Source organism: Cibotium barometz, chromosome 19, assembly GCF_041138505.1.
Source record: "Cibotium barometz isolate CiBa-2024 chromosome 19, ASM4113850v1, whole genome shotgun sequence".
NCBI classification, from domain to species: Eukaryota; Viridiplantae; Streptophyta; class Polypodiopsida; order Cyatheales; family Cibotiaceae; genus Cibotium; species Cibotium barometz.
In genome coordinates this window covers 26,212,540-26,230,774 of record NC_141064.1, presented here as the reverse complement: position 1 = coordinate 26,230,774, position 18,235 = coordinate 26,212,540, and the positions used below count along the sequence as shown (strand labels likewise).

At 41.6% G+C, this 18,235-nt stretch overlaps 1 protein-coding gene across 3 annotated transcripts; it reads left to right on the top strand.

The window, feature by feature from the left end:
- The first annotated feature begins 4,240 nt into the window (after nt 1-4,240).
- Nucleotides 4,241-14,472, top strand: LOC147628386 (ultraviolet-B receptor UVR8-like). Of its 3 annotated transcripts, none has more exons than XM_086813469.1 (12): nt 4,241-4,433; nt 4,831-4,975; nt 5,507-5,584; nt 5,663-5,695; nt 5,778-5,834; nt 5,965-6,080; nt 6,236-6,321; nt 6,406-6,607; nt 6,724-6,777; nt 13,787-13,897; nt 13,999-14,055; nt 14,172-14,472. In XM_086813469.1, exons 3-12 carry the CDS (start codon nt 5,521-5,523, stop codon nt 14,412-14,414), a joined length of 1,023 nt encoding a protein of 340 aa, XP_086669595.1. In that variant the 5' UTR covers nt 4,241-4,433; nt 4,831-4,975; nt 5,507-5,520; the 3' UTR covers nt 14,415-14,472. The 3 variants fall into 3 exon arrangements, with proteins under 3 accessions (XP_086669595.1, XP_086669593.1, XP_086669594.1); XM_086813467.1 differs by having other exon boundaries at nt 5,774-5,834; XM_086813468.1 differs by lacking the exon at nt 5,663-5,695 and having other exon boundaries at nt 5,774-5,834.
- Nucleotides 14,473-18,235: the final 3,763 nt, after the last annotated feature.

Below are 18,235 nucleotides of genomic sequence, written 5' to 3'. Positions count from 1 at the left end.
AAATGAGCTGGCGCTATAACTATGCCAGTCTCTAGAATGGCTGTCACACAGCCTGTCATCCCACTGGTGCTATAACTATGCCAGTCTCTAGAATGGTTGTCACACAGCCTGTCATCCCACTGGCCGCATATCACCCAAGATCTCACCAACCATGCCAGTGGTGTAAGTGTGGGGCCTATCTCCCAGGCGGGTCATCAGTGTCCACCGCCTCACTAGACGAGCTCGATATCTCAACAAGAGGTACTCTTGAGTACGACATCACTTACAATATAGGTGACACTCTTATGGGTTACTATGAACGGATTAGATAGGAGATTGTGATTCCAAGAAGTCAGTTTCTAGATATTGTTTTTTGCTTAGTTCTGGTGCTTTCTCTAAGACCACCAAGAAGTAGCCTACAATGGCACTTTCTTCTATAGAAGTTGAGTACAAGAAGGCAGCTTGTTTTACTGCTTTGTGAAGCAAAAGCAATATAGAGGAGTATTTGAGTGGACATGAGAGTTCAGATTAGTGGGCTACTACAGCCTTGTGCGAGAGCTGATTGAGGATGAGATAGTGGAGCTAGAATACTGTTCTATGGACCAAACTATTCCGATGTCGTCACTAAGGCTCTTGGGAAGGACCGGCTCACTTGGCATCTTCATCTACTTGGCATCTTCATCTACTTGGCATTAGGCCAAGAACATAATTTTTCATCAATTTGTAAAGCCCCCCATTATGATGAGACATTGGGGGGAGTGTTATACATTTGTAAAGCCCCCCCCATCAATTAGACATTGGGGGGGAGTGTTATACATTTGTAAAGCCCCCCATTATGATGAGAAGCCATTGGTGCACATGTCTTTGGTGGGAACCTTGACTTAAACGCCAATGGGGTCATTATTACAACCAGTGATGATCAAGGGTTTACGTGTTAGCTGGGGCTTAGGGTATAGCCTCGACTGGGGGGCCCAGTAGCCCCCTGGTAGGGGGGCCCATACCCCTGGTAGGGGTATGGGGGCGGGAACCCCCGGTAGGGGGTTTGGATTCATTATTAGTGGGCGATGGTCGGTTAGCCGTGTTTTGAAGGCAATGACCATGTCTATGCCCGTGTGACTTCTTGTGCTGTATATGCACCTATACTACACGGCTTATAACACTATATATGGGCATTGTTATCATAAGCTAAGGCATCCAATGCTTGTGAGTATCCACACCCTCTACACTAGTACATCCTCCATCCAGAATCTATCTAAATCGCCATCTAAGCTCTACTTGAGAGCGCACGGGTGGACAACACCATCACATTGTACCTATCTTAGAATTTTAAGTTCTCTCCATTCTCTATCTCTTGCACTTCGTTTTACTATCAATCTTTCTGCTGTGCTCTTATGTGTATAAAAATGTCTTGTCTACTAAGTTTACTTAGAACCAACCATCACACAACATGCCCACTTAAATCTTGAGAACTAATGCATCCTTGTGCTAGAAAAATACCTTCTTATTGTAGAAAATGGAACAAGTGCTATAAACTCAAGCTAGTGCCATGAAGTTTTACATGTGTTTATAGGCAGAAAACTTTTATGCATACTTTCTCCAATGCATTTATTTCTACTTTCACGTAAGGATGTGTTTATAAAAAAATAATGGTTTCCTTTAACCTCCTCTTTATTCTTCACGTGATCCTTTGGTAGTGCTTTAAGGAATAAAATAAATTATTATCTCCTTTGCCACCACAAAAGCCTTCTACTTGAACTTTTCAAATGGGCCGCCACCTTAGATGTGTGCAAGCCTCTTTCTAAAACATAAAAGGTGATGTTTATGTATGGAGAACACTCTTCCTCTATAGCATGCCAATCCCCACTCTTTGTAGATCCATGATATGCATGAGCAAGGTGTGTAAACACTCTAATGTATACTTGTGCTTTGTTTACTATCCATAACTTCAATTTGTGGAATGTGGTGGTAGTAAGGCAAGGTCTTTAAGCATCCCACGAACAATAATTTAAAGCTGAATACATTTTAAAGACATCACATTTTTGTATTTTTGGACATGAAGAATGTAGTTTTGTATTTATTTGAATGCTTGAGACATTTATGAAATGGCCATTATCCACATAATGATCTACTGTCCATAGTGAATTGGACCACTCTTGGACCACGCTACATGCTAACTATTTTTAATAGCCAAATTTTACATTTTGTCAAAGTAGATAGAAAATTAACTCATGAAACTTCCTTAGGGTACGCCACCACCAAGCTAATGTTATTGCCTTGTTACGTGTACATTTTGTATTAGGCTCACACATGAACCACTACAACCTTCATGACTCCAAACAGGATTGCCAGCTCATGGATTTGGCTTTTTGAAGAGTAGCTCACAAACGCCTTGTTGCATGGACATTTTGGATTAGGCTCACACATGAACCACTACAACCTTGGTGAATCTAAATAGGATTGCTAGCTCATGGATTTGTTTTTTTGAAAATTATCTCATGAACGCATTGTGGCTAGGATTGAAGAGTAGATATCAAAGAAATTGGCTACAATTGAAGAGTAGCTATCAAACACATTGCCAATTACATTGCATTCTTGCCTCCACGAGACCAAGGACTTTTAGAACTTCTGATGTGTCTATCACACACGAAGGGTTGAGAATGACTTGTTTTTAGAGGAGGGATCAACCTTGAATTTTGTCAAAGTATATAATAGGCAAGCCAAGGTGCCTTTTTGTGAGCCGAATATTGAGGCTTTCACATCACCCCACACCACCCCACTTTATGATGACAAGATCAAGAAATAATGATTTAGCATACATGTGAGAGGAAAAAAACCTCTAAGGGCCACTCGATGTTGCTAGAGAGGCTCCAACAACTAGCGGTTGTCACACGTGCCACCAGTTGCTATACTAGTGGCCTTGCCATTGGTAGCCTCGCTAGTGGGTTGCTTAAGTGCATGTTCAAATAACCTAAGGGACATCCCAAATGGTGCAATGAGTACATATTTTGAGGCAACTGGTGGTGCATTTTCACCCTATTGAAACTCGTAACATTTACCTTGGTTAATTAACTTAAGCGGCTAGACCACCTCAAAAAGTAGGATGCAAATAGCCTATAGTGTCACAAACAAATATGCATGGTAATGAGGGTCTATCTATACCTCCCATCAAGGATAGATGTGCAATCTTGGTGGTCCAACTCTTGACTTGTGATATGGGTGGGTTACTAGACTAAATATTGTAAACATTGCAGGGTACAAGGGAAAATAGGGTGACACACCCTAAAATGGGGGCAAGCTTATCCCAACGTTTATTGGGATGCATGGTCATCATTGTACTCTTCAAGATGCTGATGCATCATGTCAAATTCACTACCTAACATGTGTCCTTGCGTGCCCTATTCGCATGTCACTATATTGGGTCGTTCCTTTTAAAGGGATATATGCTTCCCTCTAAAAGTTTAAGAAGAAAAATCTAAAAAGAAATATGAATTGGTATTAAAGATAAAGACATGAGACCTTGCAATGGTTTTTGCATTTGTACCATTTATATTGGCTCCTCTACTTAGAGTCTAGATGACCAAGTGGACACTTAGAAGTTAGGGGTTGTGATAAGTCCACAATCAATGATTCTAAAAAAAAGGTAAGCATATGTAGGATTGTCCTTGATTAGGGTGCAAAAGAAAAGGAGTAGGCATCTACACATAGGACAAGTCTTTGAAGTGCTCACTATTCTTTAGTGTTGCAAATGATTGAGCCAAACTCACAAGAAAATTGAAGGATAAGCATAAATAACTTAAAAAAATTCAAGGTTACCAAATAATATCAATTTCTCCTCTCACTCTGTCTCTGTCTCTATCTCTCTCTCTCTCTCTCTATATATATATATGCACCCATTGATTTCGAGTTCTCTGTAGTGCTAGAAAAAAACCATCTTTTAATGTATTTTGCACCGATTAAATTTAAAAAAATGATTGAATTTATTCTTGTCTTTACAAGAATGGATAAAATCTATATAGATTTTTAGTTATAAAAACCAAATAATAATGAGATTTTGAATAGGGAAACTGATTGGACTCCAACTTGTCTATTTTCTCAGTGCTGGGAAGAAAAAAGTTTTTCTCTAGCACTAGTTCTCTCTCTCTCTCTATATGCACCTCCCGACCCTCTCTCTATATATGTTCTCTCTCTCTCTCTCTCTCTCTCTATATATATATATATATATGCACGCATTGATTCTGTCTCTCTCTTTCTCTCGCTTTCTCTCTCAGGTGGGCAGTTTACGGTGGTCCGCAAAAAGCCATCCACTTCGAAAACTTTTGAAAAAAAGAAGGATTTCTCTCACAGTCGTGGCCTTCAGCCTCTACTTCAAATATAAATATGCACACACCCATCACCTGATTTGTGCGGTTTAGAAGTGAGTGAATGATGCTGCAGCGCAGTGTAGTAGTTGCCTGGTAAGCCCTATTAATTCAATAAGTTTTTGTGCTTGATCATGCTTAACATGCTTAAATAATTCAATAAGTTTTTGTGCTTGATCATGCTTAACATCATATTGTGCTAAGGTTTAACCCATAATTTTCCGAAGCTCAAGTGTTGTATTTTAGAAAGATTCGGTGGAGATTGTAAATTCAAAGATTGAAGCCCTCTGTAAAGCCCCTCCCTTATCTAAAGCTTGCATTCAAGAGTTATTCTTTGAATCGTGTGATCAAAATCTCTTGCAAAAGCTTACCCTTTAGATTGGCTCCTCCACAAGCTCCCCTCAAGATTAATCCTTTCTTAAACTCAAAATGCTTTGATTAAATGTCTGCAATTTATTAAACGCAATTTTTTCCTGTCTTGAACTGTTTCTAGGGGAGCTGGTGAAGATGGCCAGCTTGGGCTGGGGGATGTTGAGGACCGAGCTCAGGCTTGCCAGGTTGATGCTCTTGAGAACGAGAGACTTGTCTCAGTGGTTGCCGGCAGCAGAAACTCTCTCGCAATCTGCGAAGATGGACGAGTAATCATCACATCCTCTTCTGTATCATTATTGCAAGGCTTTAAGCAAGGTTTTCTATCATGGAGGGTCAAGCTTTAAAAAAAAAAATCCTCAAGAAGGGTTTTTTATCGTCTTGGTTAAAGCATGTTATTAAGCATCTTGCTTTGATAATATTGTTAATGAATTTGGATCCTCTTATTCAGAGCATGTTTTAAAGTATCTTGTTCTGATCATTCTATATAGAGGGGGTTTCAACTTTCTGACTAACATATTCAAGAAGGGTTTTAATCCTCTTCTTAAAAGGTTCTTATGAACTTGTTGCTGGTGTGTTCTCCTCTTTCATGATGGCCATAATCATCATCATCATCATGGCCATGGTCATTATCTTCTCTTTCGTCACCATGCCATGGTCATTATCATCTCCATCACATCATGGCCATGGTCATCATTTTCTCTTTCATCATCAAGATTTATGGTCAATGTCATCCTCCTCCTCCTCCTCCTCCTCCTCCTCATCATCATCTAATTCATCTCTGTGTGGTTTCAACACAGCTTTTTACTTGGGGATGGAATCAGCGTGGAACGCTTGGTCACCAGCCAGAGAGCAAGACCGAGTGCATGCCAAGTCAGGTTAGCAGCTTTTGCTAGTTGATTCTGCTTCATTCGTTTTGTTTGATTTTCATCAAGTGATCTCTCTCTACGGGGCAGGTGAAGGCATTGGCAAACGTGAACATTGTGCAGGTAAGACTTAAAAGGCACTTGGTGTTTTTTAACCTTTACAACCATTTCAGATCATATTATGACAGTGCTTTGTTTCAGGCAGCCATTGGTGGCTGGCATTGCTTAGCTGTTGATGCAGATGGATGTGCGTATGCTTGGGGTAAGCTGCAACTTCTATTTTTTATGTGCTATTTTTTCATGGGTTGGAGGATTGATTTGTCTCAAACAAACAAAAAGTTGTGATCTGATGGGTTGACACCCTGTAATTGCAAGGGCTCTTGGATACGCAGGTGGCAATGAGTACGGGCAATGTGCTGAACAACCCGAGCAAAAAGGAGAGATTAAAATGCTGCGGCGAGATGTTGTGATTCCTCGGCGTTGTGCATCACATCTTCGTGTTCGCCAGGTATGATTTTGTGCTCTCCCTAGGGCACTCACTTATAAATGTTAGCCTGCATCTAGAGGGCCCTTTCAAAAAACCATGTACGGTGCACCCAGGTATTATCATACATTTTCTTTAGGAGCACCCCTTGGGCACTCTCGAAACTCTTGTTCTTGCAGGTGGCAGCTGGGGGTACCCACTCAGTGGTGTGCACAGATGATGGGCATGTTTGGACTTGGGGACAACCTTGGCCTCCGGGTGATATGTGAGTATTTTTTTTCTAGTGTGCTTGTGTTTTTGACAGGACATTAAACATGAAGTTTTGAGGCCTTGAATAATCCCTTCACAGCAAGCAGATCTCTACACCTGTGCGAGTTCAGGGTTTGGAAAATGTCAAGCTTATTGCAGTCGGTGCTTTTCACAACTTGGCTCTTCTCGAGCATGGCGAAGTTTGGGCATGGGGAAACAATGAGTATGGTCAACTAGGAACCGGAGATACACAGCCACGAGCTCTTCCAGTTGTAGTCCAGGGCCTTCTTGGCTTATTCATGGTATTCATTGTCATTTGGTTTGCTTTTGATAACATTCATCACTCTGCTCAAAGAGAAAAACGCTCTTTGCATGGCCCTCTTTTGTAAAGCAGTGGAGTTTTTTTTGTCTATGGCAGGTGGATATTGCGGCAGGAGGATGGCACTCCATGGCGTTGACTCCAAATGGGGAGGTAATCCCGCCATTTTGTATACCTCTCCTCGTATTGCTGTTGGATCACTGCCTTTATGAGATGCATGTAAACATGCTAGGCTAGGGCTAGATAGGTGGGTATTGAAAGATCCTGATGTCAGAGGCAGAATGGCAAGCATAGGCAGATCACATGGCTGCATGCAGGGGATTATTAAGTATATGATGGATCATGGGTGTTGACCATGAGGTGTGTTGGCAGGAGGAGGAGACTCGTGCATAGCAGACAGAGAGAGGAGTTAACACAAGAGATTAAGACATTATTAAAGACAGATTAGCATAAATCTAATCTAGCAACACGAGATGGGTGTAGGGGCTACATCTTTGTTGAAGTTATATATAAACATTAGTACAAGGTCCTTTTATAGGAGAGAACCCCCTTTACAAGGTTCATGCATGTGTTGCCACTACACATCACATGTCAGTAAATGATGCCAAGTGTCCCTAATAGGTGTCACCTTTACACATCATTACATAATAATCTTAAGAGGCTGTTCTCACACAAAAGGACTTACACTCTAGCTGTCGTTCACACACACACTGGACTGCTTTACTTATGCCTATTCTAAGTGCTAGATTATTCGTGCCACTCCCATGCACACATACACGACTCCTTTTACATTGTTTTCCACAACAAGCCCTCCCTGAATGGAAAGGAGGCATGAGATAAACAAGAAGATCTGATGATGATCCTAGATGGCCAGTATGAGCCCACAAACTCATGCTCCAAGGGATGAGGAGAAGCCTTCAAAATGTCAAGTCACACGAATAATTTCCATCAGCACCAGCCTTTGAATGTGCCATAGGTGAGGATGAGACTATGAACATAACCCTCCCAGAACCGGAACTGTAGAAGAGTGGCGAGGGATGGAGCCTCAAGAGGATGAAGTGGATGATTTAGTGGCTTTTGGAAAAATGGAGTGTGAAAACAAGATAGGCGATGCATTCCCTTTCATGGTATATACACAAAAACATAATATACACCTCTTCTCTGAGATGCATAAAGACCGAGATGCATGTGATGAACAAGATCTCCTCTGAGACTGAAGTATGCCCAACACTGGAAAACTGGATTACGAGATGCCGATGATGCTGAGATTAAAACAGCTGTAGAACGAGACCTTGACAAAGTACTTTGTAGTACAGCCCAAAGGTAAATATACGATCTTCAATTGATGCACGAGACCAATGTACGGGAGTGGCAAGGAACAAGAGCCACGAACTGGTAGAGGCTAGTGGTTGCAACCACTAACAAGAACTGAAGCATCAAGACAGGACGGGATTCTTCCCAATGCCTCTGATGGGAGATTGCAGCAAATGATCAAGCCTGTAATTGAACTGGATAGATGAAACAAGGCTGCTGAATATTTTCGACTGCAGGTTACCAAACTGATGGCAGGGAAGATGTTTGAATATGTTGATACCTCCGATGAAGGTCACTCAGAGTGATGTGCCCCAGGCCGTAGCAAAGCTGAGGAGGTAGGTAAGGCGGAGACCCACCGCAGTGCTGCTGTTGGTAGAGATGCTCTCCGGAGACAGCCTGATCCAGAAGCACACACTGCCTCTCTCTGCTCAGCTAGCCACACGCTGCCCCTCTCTGCTCAGAGAAGCAGCTTCACTCTCCATGCAACCGCCACTTAGTTCGCTGGCCAGCACTGCCAACGCCACACAGTATTGCTGCGCTCTGCCATTAGCACCACGCCAACACCTCATGCCTACCAAGCTGCAGCAGCACTCATCACAACTTTATGCCGCGTATATGGGAGTCGATGCTCAGCTTTGCATTGTGATGCCCACAGAACCACCACTGCCTTAATGACTGCAACTAGCAATAGACGGCAGCAATTCGAACTACCACCACGTGGTGGTCAGGACCCAGAGGGCGTGGGGCGGGAGAAAATTGATGAACAATGAGCCGACAGAAATTCTGATGGAGCCCAGGGACGGGAAAATGACTTGACAGTGACGCAATGACAATGGACGGAAATCGCTGATGTGTGCAGAGCGATGGACGGGTGCTTGGCGACCTCATTGGCGATGGTTTATTTCTCACGAACAAGACTGCAGCAAGGCTTTGATACCAATTGTTGACCAGGTGTGTTGGCAGGAGGAGGAGATTTGTGCATGGCAGAGAGAGAGAGGAGTTAACACAAGAGATTAAGACATGATTAAAGAAAGATTAGCATAAACCTAATCCAATAACACGAGATGGGTGTAGGGACTACATCTTTGTTGAAGTTATATATAAACGTTAGTACAAGGCCTTTTTTTTTTTTCCCTCCGAAGGTACACAGGAAATTTTTAGAAACACACACACACACCTAGCCTCCGTGAGGTGGAGGTGGCTCATCTGGTAGAGTGTTGGTCTCTACTCCCAAGGTCTTGTGTTCAAGTCTTGGGGGCCTCGTTAGGTACCTACCCTTGATGGATTGATTATAAGCATGTACGATGGGTTCGCCAGCCCTCATCCCAAGGTCCTTTTATAAGAGAGATCCTCCTTTTATAAGAGAGATCCTCCTTTACAAGGTTCATGCATGTGTGGCCACCACACACCACATGTCAGTAAATGATGCCAAGTGTCTCTAATAGGCGTCACCTTTATACATCATTATAAAATATAAGAGAGGCTGTTCCCACACAAAAGGACTTAACACTCTAGTGGTAGTTCACACACGCACACACTAGAACCGCTTTATTTATGCCTATTCTAACTGCTGGATTATTATTACCACTTAGGGATAGTTCCCATGCACACATACATGACTCCTTTTACATTGATTTCGACAACAATGTGATCATTGCGCTCGGCATGTTTGTCACATGTGGAAGCTCTGTTACCACTGCTACTCAAATATGACTGAGTTGTGCAATTATTTTGGTACATCAACTGACAAGGGGGGAGAGAGAGAGAGAGAGAGAGAGAGAGAGAGAGAACACCAGAAAGCATTGGGCCACCTTTGAGTGTACTGGAGGACACCAGAAAGGCATCCTGTGGATGCAAGATCAAGTCGGCAGGTGGCTCAGAGGGCTACAGGAACCGTTGGCAGCAGACAAGATATTTGTTGTATTTTTGCTGCTGGCCGAGAGCAGTCAGCCAGCATATCGGGTTGTCCCAAGGCCTATATAAGGCTCAGCCAAGCATTTATTGAGTCATTCAGTTCCTTTTGGGATTGAGTCATAGACTAGGACTAAGTCTTAGACTAGGTATTTCTACCTTGTATGGGGCAGCCTAGGGCTTGTCAAGATTGTACCCTTTTTGTACATTATGAATATTCTGAAAACTCAGCTCTCTCTCTCCTCTCCATCTTCTGTTTGCGTTTTGCATCTACATGTTCTTGGAAAGGTGTTTAGGGCTGGAAGAAGACATAGAGCTTCCATGCATGTGACATTGGTATGAGAGCATGAGGCTCAGCAAGGCTAAACATTGATGGTGTCCTAGATGAAGGTGCACAGTCCAAGGAGAGTAACACAAGACCTGGAAGAAGTTCCCAAGAGGTTGGTTGGTGGTGTTCCACAAGACCCAAGGGGAATGGCAACCCTATGAGTTGGATGCCACGTGGGGCATACCGAGAAAGGCTTTCAGGAAAATGGTTCCAAGGGATGATATCATCCAAGGGGTGGAGTGAGAGTGCCAGAATCAATACTTAGGGAAAGAAGACCAAAAAAAGTGTTCAAGGACAAGGCAAGAAGGCAAGGGGACAAAGTGGAATAGATGCATAGATCATCAGATTTGGAGTGGAGTCAGAGATAGGGAGAGGTTTTCAGTGAAAAGGTTGCTAAGAAGGGAAGGATGACATTTATGGGAGACAAAGGGATGATGACGGTCATCCAGGGCCAGAAGTTGGAATCCTGTTGTCGAGTTTAGCAAAAGGGGATGTCATGTGCATACACATGGAGATGCTAATCCCTGAAGGGCAGCAGATAAACAGAGTAATTAGGGCTTGAGCAGGTACTGGAGGACACCAAAAAGTCATCATGTGGATGCAAGATCAAGTCGGCAGGTGGCTCAGAGGGCTACAGGTGCCGTCATCAACAGACAAGATATTTGTTGTATTTTTGTTGCTGGCTGACTGATGTCGGCCAGCATATGGGGTTGTCCCAAGGCCTATATAAGGCTCAGCCAAGCATTTGTTGAGTCATTCAGTTCCTTTTGGGATTGAGTCATAGACTAGGTGTTTCTACCTTTTATGGGCAGCCTAGGGCTTGCCAAGATTGTACCCTTTTTGTACATTATGAATATACTGAAAACTCAGCTCTCTCTCTCTTCTCTCCATCTTTTGTTTGCGTTTTGCATCTACATGTTCCTGAAAAGGTGTTTAGTGCTCCCAGAGCTTCTGCATGTGACATGCTTGGACAGTGCTCAGCCTCTGCCCAGACCTGTCCGGCCTCTGCCCTATGTGTCCACTAATTCTTCGTCTGTCCATTCATCATGTGGGCTTCCCACGCTACTTTTCACTTCTCTGTGGGCAAGATATCTGTTGCCTGACTTATCTACCTTGATGTCCAGTGTTTGGCACTCGGCCTAATAAATGTCGTGGACACGTACAAACTTCAACTTCAAGTGAGTTACAAAACATTGTGGGTTTTGCACTTGAATGACTGCTTGGGCTTATCCTTGCCTGCTTTGATGGCAACTGGCAACTGGCAACTTGTCCCCTGACTAGGGCTGACAAAATGCACAATTCACATCACTTAACCAGAACTTCCACTTATTGGTATTGCTATTTCATTATGCCACACCGAAGTGCAATGGGCACGTGACATTCCCTCTTTTTCTGAACTTGTTGATGACAGGAGTTTCAAGTAGCCCATCAACAAAGGCATACTCTTGGGAGACTAAATCATCAAATTGCGGGTACTAAGGGAAAACTGCATCATTTATACTAGTTTCAAGTAGCCCATCAACAAAGGCATACTCTCGGGAGACTAACTTCTCATCAAATTTTGGGTACTAAGGGAAAACTGCATCATTTACTTCATATGTACATGTGCTCCAACTGCAACATCTTGTGTTTGTTGCTTGGAGGTGTAACTGGCTCCCTACTGGTGCTATTAATGATAGGCATACTCTCAGGAGACTTAACTCCTCATCAAATTGTGGGTACTAAGGGAAAACGGCATCATTTACTTCATATGTGCCATGTGCTCCAACTGCAGCATCTCGTGTTTGTTGCTTGGAGGTGTATCCGGCTCCCTACTGGTGCTATTAATGATAGGCTTATTCTTACACTCCAGGGCCGGTGGAACCAGTTTCAAGGAAATTCTAGGTCTATGCAGGACTAGAGATCAGCTTTTTTGTGCATCTAAAGCTTGGATTTGTAAGGAAGGCAAAGATGGGATCGAAGGGTGCTTAGGCCCAGTTTGGCTCTTTGCCCCACCTGACATGTAGTGGTGTCCCTCCTAGAGGATCCAGACATGGAGGAAAACCCCCTCCCCCCGCCTCAATAAAAGGTCTTCCTTCTAGTGTGGCTAGCCAGGGGGCAATTGGGCGCTGGACAGGTGGACTGGCAGGCGCCTACATGCGAGCCAGCCACTGGGCGGAAGCCCAAATGTGGACATGGCAGCCTGATCAGGCAGGTTGAAAAGTGCCTTTACTGTAGTACATGGTTTGGCCACGAGATTGAACCCTAAAAATGAGCCTAACGAAGTCAAGAGGACAAAACCGACTTCTAGTAGTAGTTTATTGGTGCATGCGTGTGTTTCTGTCTAGTCTTCCAGGTTACTCATCTTTGTTAACCTACTCTCATAAGTAGACTTACACCATGTTAGTCAAGCTTTGCTAAAACTTGGCAATGGGCATATTCTAGTGGATTGTCATGGCCCAGTTCTCTTTCACAAATCCTATTTGACCTCGCTGACAATTTCCTCTACCTAATGCTGAGGCTCGATCACCAGTCTTGGCTTGTTCTCTAGTGTTGCTAGACAGTCTTCAAGTTGATGAGGCAGTTCCTTGAGTGAGGCATTCGAGGCATTTTTGTGTTGTAGTTGGACAATCTGCCATAGTGGGTAATCTGTCCCCTTATTTTCTTGTGTGGCAGGGGCTTCCTGGGTGCTCCCAAAGCACTTGAGAGAGAGAGAGAGAGAGAGAGAGATTACCAACCCTCTTGCTCTTTTGCTTCACATGCATGAGCATGAGCTATATGTATCTCCTTCAAAGTCCACAGAGTTTGATATTGAAGCATGCGATTGTGTAAGAAGTCGTCGTATATTCCTGAAAGATGAGAATATCCTAAGGGGAACAGGAGACCAGCTTCATTCCCTAGTGCATGTACTAAGCACTCGCGATACAGAATACATTCTACCTTGTACCTCCCTTTCAAAGACCTGGAGGGCATTCATTCACCTATTAACATAGAATACGTTCTACCTTGTACGTCCCTTTCAAAGACTTGGACGCCAGTCATTCACCTAAGACTCCCATCATAGGACATCATGGGAAGCTAAAGTAGCTCATTTGAGCATGCTCAGCATGTCTCAATTGCATGGCATCAATAGTTATCTGAGCACATGGTAGATTTTGGCATATTGGCTGATCATCACGAGCATCCTTACTTGAAGTTTTTTGTAAGCAGAATAAGTTTTTTTTGGGAATAGAGGCACCCTCATTCCCTTGTTTCACAGCACCATAGTAGACGGCAAAGTCACCCAGGATGCTTGATTATTGGGCTGCATGAGGGAGAACACCCATAAGATCTCTGTTGGCAATGTGTGATGATAGACAGCCCTGCTAGGAATCAAACTCACAACCCTTGGGTCCCAAGCCAAGTGTCTTACGATTTAGTCTACCAGCTTTTGTGGGCCCATGTGTGGGGACCTCTGGTTCATATCCTGAAAAAAGAGTCTGGCGGTGATGGCCGGAGAAGTATCCCGGCAGGAGTTTCCTGCTTGTGCTAACACCATAAGTTGTTATTTAGGAGGGTTCGTGAGGGTGCTTTCTAGTAATGAGAGATCTATGAACAAACCAACTATTCAATTGCTTTTTTGAATGGCAGGTGTATGCATGGGGTAGGGGAGAACATGGCAGACTGGGTTTTGGTGATGATAAGAGCAGCAAGATGGTCCCTCAAAAAATCGAGCAGCTCTCTGGAGAAACCATCATACAGGTGGAGGTGTTGTTTTGCAACTTGTGAACATTTCAGAGCAATTCATCTTGTTTGGCAGATATCTTAAGTGTAACTCATTGCTTTTCCCACAATTTTTATAGGTCTCATGTGGAGGAACACACACAGTCGCATTAACAGCTGATGGGCGGATGTTTTCTGTAAGCAGGAAAAATTGCCAGGGTTTGAGGTTCTGTTTTCAGTGGGAGGGTGGGCTAGTGTGTGTGTGTGTGTGTGTGTAAGCAATGGAATCTGACAGTGGTTTCACTTGAAACAGTTTGGGCGAGCTGATCATGGTCGCCTGGGTTACGACAATGCAGTTACCACTGGAGATGCTGTGGAAGTGGCCATAATGCTTCCACATAAGGGAAATAAAGTGAACATAACCAATGGTAGATCGCATTCACGTAATAACAGCAGAGGTCACGACGATGAGTTGAATACATGCTTTGTAAAATACATTGCATGTGGCGGACGGCATACGTTGGCTCTTGCCTCCCTGCGTAAGTCTTCAGTGTAAAGCTATTACAAAATCAAACTTAATAATGTTAATAATATTATACTATATTTTCTAGATTGAGATTTGTATACTACAATCAATACAATCATGTGTTGTCGCTTCTTGCATGCTCCCGTTTCAAGTGTCAACCTATGGCACTGAGATCAATCTCCTTTCCTTTTTATATATGAGTAGTCTCACCCGTACGATGGGCACAATTTCACTCAAATGCTCAAAGAGAGCTCCTGCACGAAGTGGAGTATGAATATTTTCCCTTTTTATATTGGGCTACCCATCTCCTTACCGTCTTCTCATCAATCTCACAACCACCTTACCATCCAATGCCAGTGTCCCACCAAAGCTTCTACAAATATATTACTTGTAACTTGCCATGTGGCAAGCAAAGGAGTGCCCCGCTTGGTAAGACAAGGAGAGATCTTTCACATGAAGGAGAAAGGATATTTTTTTTAATTTTTATAAGTATTTTTTACACATGTTTACATGCATTGGGGCTCACAATTAGTTGTCACCATCAAGTCATTTGCTCATTGAATGAGTATATATATATATATATATGTATGTATGTATCGGAGAGTTTCACATTTTTGAACTTTTAAAAAAGAACGTTCTTTTCCACAAGCCTAGATGCATTGGGGCTTACAATTAGTTGTCACCATCAAGTCATTTGCTCATTGAATGAGTTATATCTCTCTCTCTATATATATATATATATATATAAACACACACATATATATACACATATTAGAGAGTTTCTCATTTGCTCATTTGTTTTTTCTAGCACATAGATGTGCACGCACACACACAATATTATATTATGTATACGTGTGAGAGAGAGCACACACACACACATACATATATATATGTATTTATAGGTATGTATATATAAATAGATCTATATGTATGTCAACATAAACACATGCATGTGCATGCATACTATGCATCACATAAACACACACACAAGCGTACGAAAAACACACGTACACAAGAAAACACATGCACACTCACATGCACGTACACATATACAAATATGTACACTTACACGTATATACTTAATCTCACACATACAAATACATGCATATAAACTTACATATATATATACGCATACATACACTGAAATACATAAATACACGTGTACACACATCGATAGGCACACATACATACATAGATGTACATGCACATAGATATTTGCACACGTGTACATACACAATCTCACAGACATGCATGTGTATGTCCACATTAAAAATTTACATACTTGCACACACATATACATTTACATATGCATCCATGTTCATATATATATATATATATATGTATGTATGTATGTATGTATGTATGTATATAATACATATATTTTATATTATATTATATAAAGAGTATAATGTGTATATAACTATACGATATATAATATATATATACATATATGTATGTATGTATATATATATATTATATATATATATATATGTGTGTATGTATGTATGCATGTGTGTATTTTATGATAAATATATTGATTTTTATTTAAAATAATTACAAATATATATATATGTATTACAATATTCTCTCTCTCTCTCTCTCCTAGATAGATATATATACCCTATACTCTTTATATAATACAATATGATATATATGCATATATGTGTGTGTATGAATACATATGTGTGAGTGTGTGTAAGCACATATATAAATACACACATATATGTGTGTGTGTGTAGATTATATAGAGTATAATTTGTATGTCTATACCGGAGAGAGAGAGAGAGAGCGAGAGAGAGAGAGAGAGAGAATATTCAGATACACATGTATATACATACACATATACATACGTATATATATATATAATTTTTATGTTTATTATTTAAATACATATATATTTAGAATATATATATATATCTGTGTATACGTGCGTGGGTGTCTGTGTTTTGTTATATTAAATTTATAATAATTAAATATATATTATATAAAAAATATTTATATATGTATGTATGTATATATGTGTGTGTGTGTGTATACATATACATATATATATGTATATGTGTGTATACATATACATATATATGTATATGTATATGTATGTATATGTGTATACATATACATATACATGTATATGTATATGTATACATATACATATAATGTATATGTATACACACACACACACACATATATGTATATGTATACATATACATATACATATATATATATGTATATGTATATGTATATGTACACACACACACACATGTATCTATATGTGTGTGTGTGTGTATATATGTATGTATGTATGTATATATATGTCTTTGTGTGTGTGTGTGTGTGTGTGTGTGTGTATAAACACTGGTTAACAATCGACTTGCCGAAGGCGGGTCTTGCCCACTCGTACACTTTGAGACACGAATGATGGATATCATAACATTAATGATCACAACTTGGCTTACATCACCAAGTTGCAAACAAATTATGTAGCGTCTTCACTCTAGTGTAGCAAAACTAGTAACTTGTTGGGTTCACTCCAATTCAATAGTTAATCCAATGTCTCTTGTATATTTCATCATCTCTTACAGTCTCTCTCTCTCTCTCTCTCTCTCTCTCTCTCTCTCTCTCACACACACACACACAACTTGAAAATTTATAAATTAAAATTATGAATGAACATTATACACAAAAAACACTACAATTGAAAACTATATAAAAGTGTGGTGTTTGAAATGCTATATATATAAAAATCTCCATAAGTTATATAGTGGTCACCAAAAAATCCAATGAATATAATAGACTATATTAAAATCTGGTAACCAAAATGTTTCACATGTAAAGGTCATCATAATCTATATAAGGACCACCAAGAAAATTCATATACCATGATTCTAAACTGAAAGATATAGTATATCTCAGTAGAATCAGATAGTGCCATAGAATCTTGATGTGCCTTAGACATAGAACCTTCTTCATTAAAAAGGAGATGTCTACATGCTATCTTGTACATGTTTGTTAACCTATGATGGACATTGAGACGTACTATGTTTTACGTCATGTAATTAGTTTAACTATTCTGAGTCATGGGCCGGGCTTGTCGGCACCATATGCAAAGGATAAAGGGATTGGGTGATTGCCGATGAGAGGCGCATCTTGAATATCAATAGGAGAAGGGTTAGGATTGACCGGCCATGTATGGGCGTCCATGTGTGAACGGCCAAGTCACCTTTAAGAGTCAAATGTAACCCTAAAACCCTCATTCTCATGTGTTGAATACAAGAGTGCTCTTGCCTTATCTCCTTGGTTTCCTTCTCCTGTGCGTGTGTGTGTGTGTGTGTGAGAGAGAGAGAGAGAGAGAGAGAGAGATCGAGCACTGTGTAGCGGCACGGCGGCGGCGAGGCGGTGGAGCGGCGAGACGGCGGCTCCTCCTTCACTGCTGCGACACGGGAATCCTTCACGGCGGCGGTTAGAGCGGTGAGTGACACACCCTTGCATTCTGTTTGAGCTTGCTTTCCTGGTTGTATGCTTGCAGCCATTCATGGCTCGCATACGGTGTTCGGCAAGTCTCCAGCTTACGACCTGTGCGGCAAAAGCGCACATTTTTGGCGCCACTACCGGCGCGGGGTGTTGCCCTGCACCAAGCTCCAGTTTGCAGCTCGGGCTGCTGCGTGAAGTGAAATTTACATTGTAGGAAAGGCGTCTGTGTGTTTGTTGTTGAGGTGTTTCTGTGTTTTGCAATCTGTCTCTGTAATTTGTCTTCTGCATTTCTGTTTCTTTTGTTATTTTTCCGCTTTGCGTGTGGGCGTACGTTCTGTTATCTGGTTTTTTGCATGCAGGGGGGATTTCTGAATCCCCAG

Coding starts and splice junctions, on each gene's coding strand:
- LOC147628386 (XM_086813467.1), top strand. CDS start 4,402: ATGATGCTGCAGCGCAGTGTAGTAGTTGCCTG. Junction 5,696..5,773: donor CAAACGTGAACATTGTGCAG/GTAAGACTTAAA, acceptor GCTTTGTTTCAG/GCAGCCATTGGTGGCTGGCA. Junction 14,056..14,171: donor CTGATGGGCGGATGTTTTCT/GTAAGCAGGAAA, acceptor CACTTGAAACAG/TTTGGGCGAGCTGATCATGG.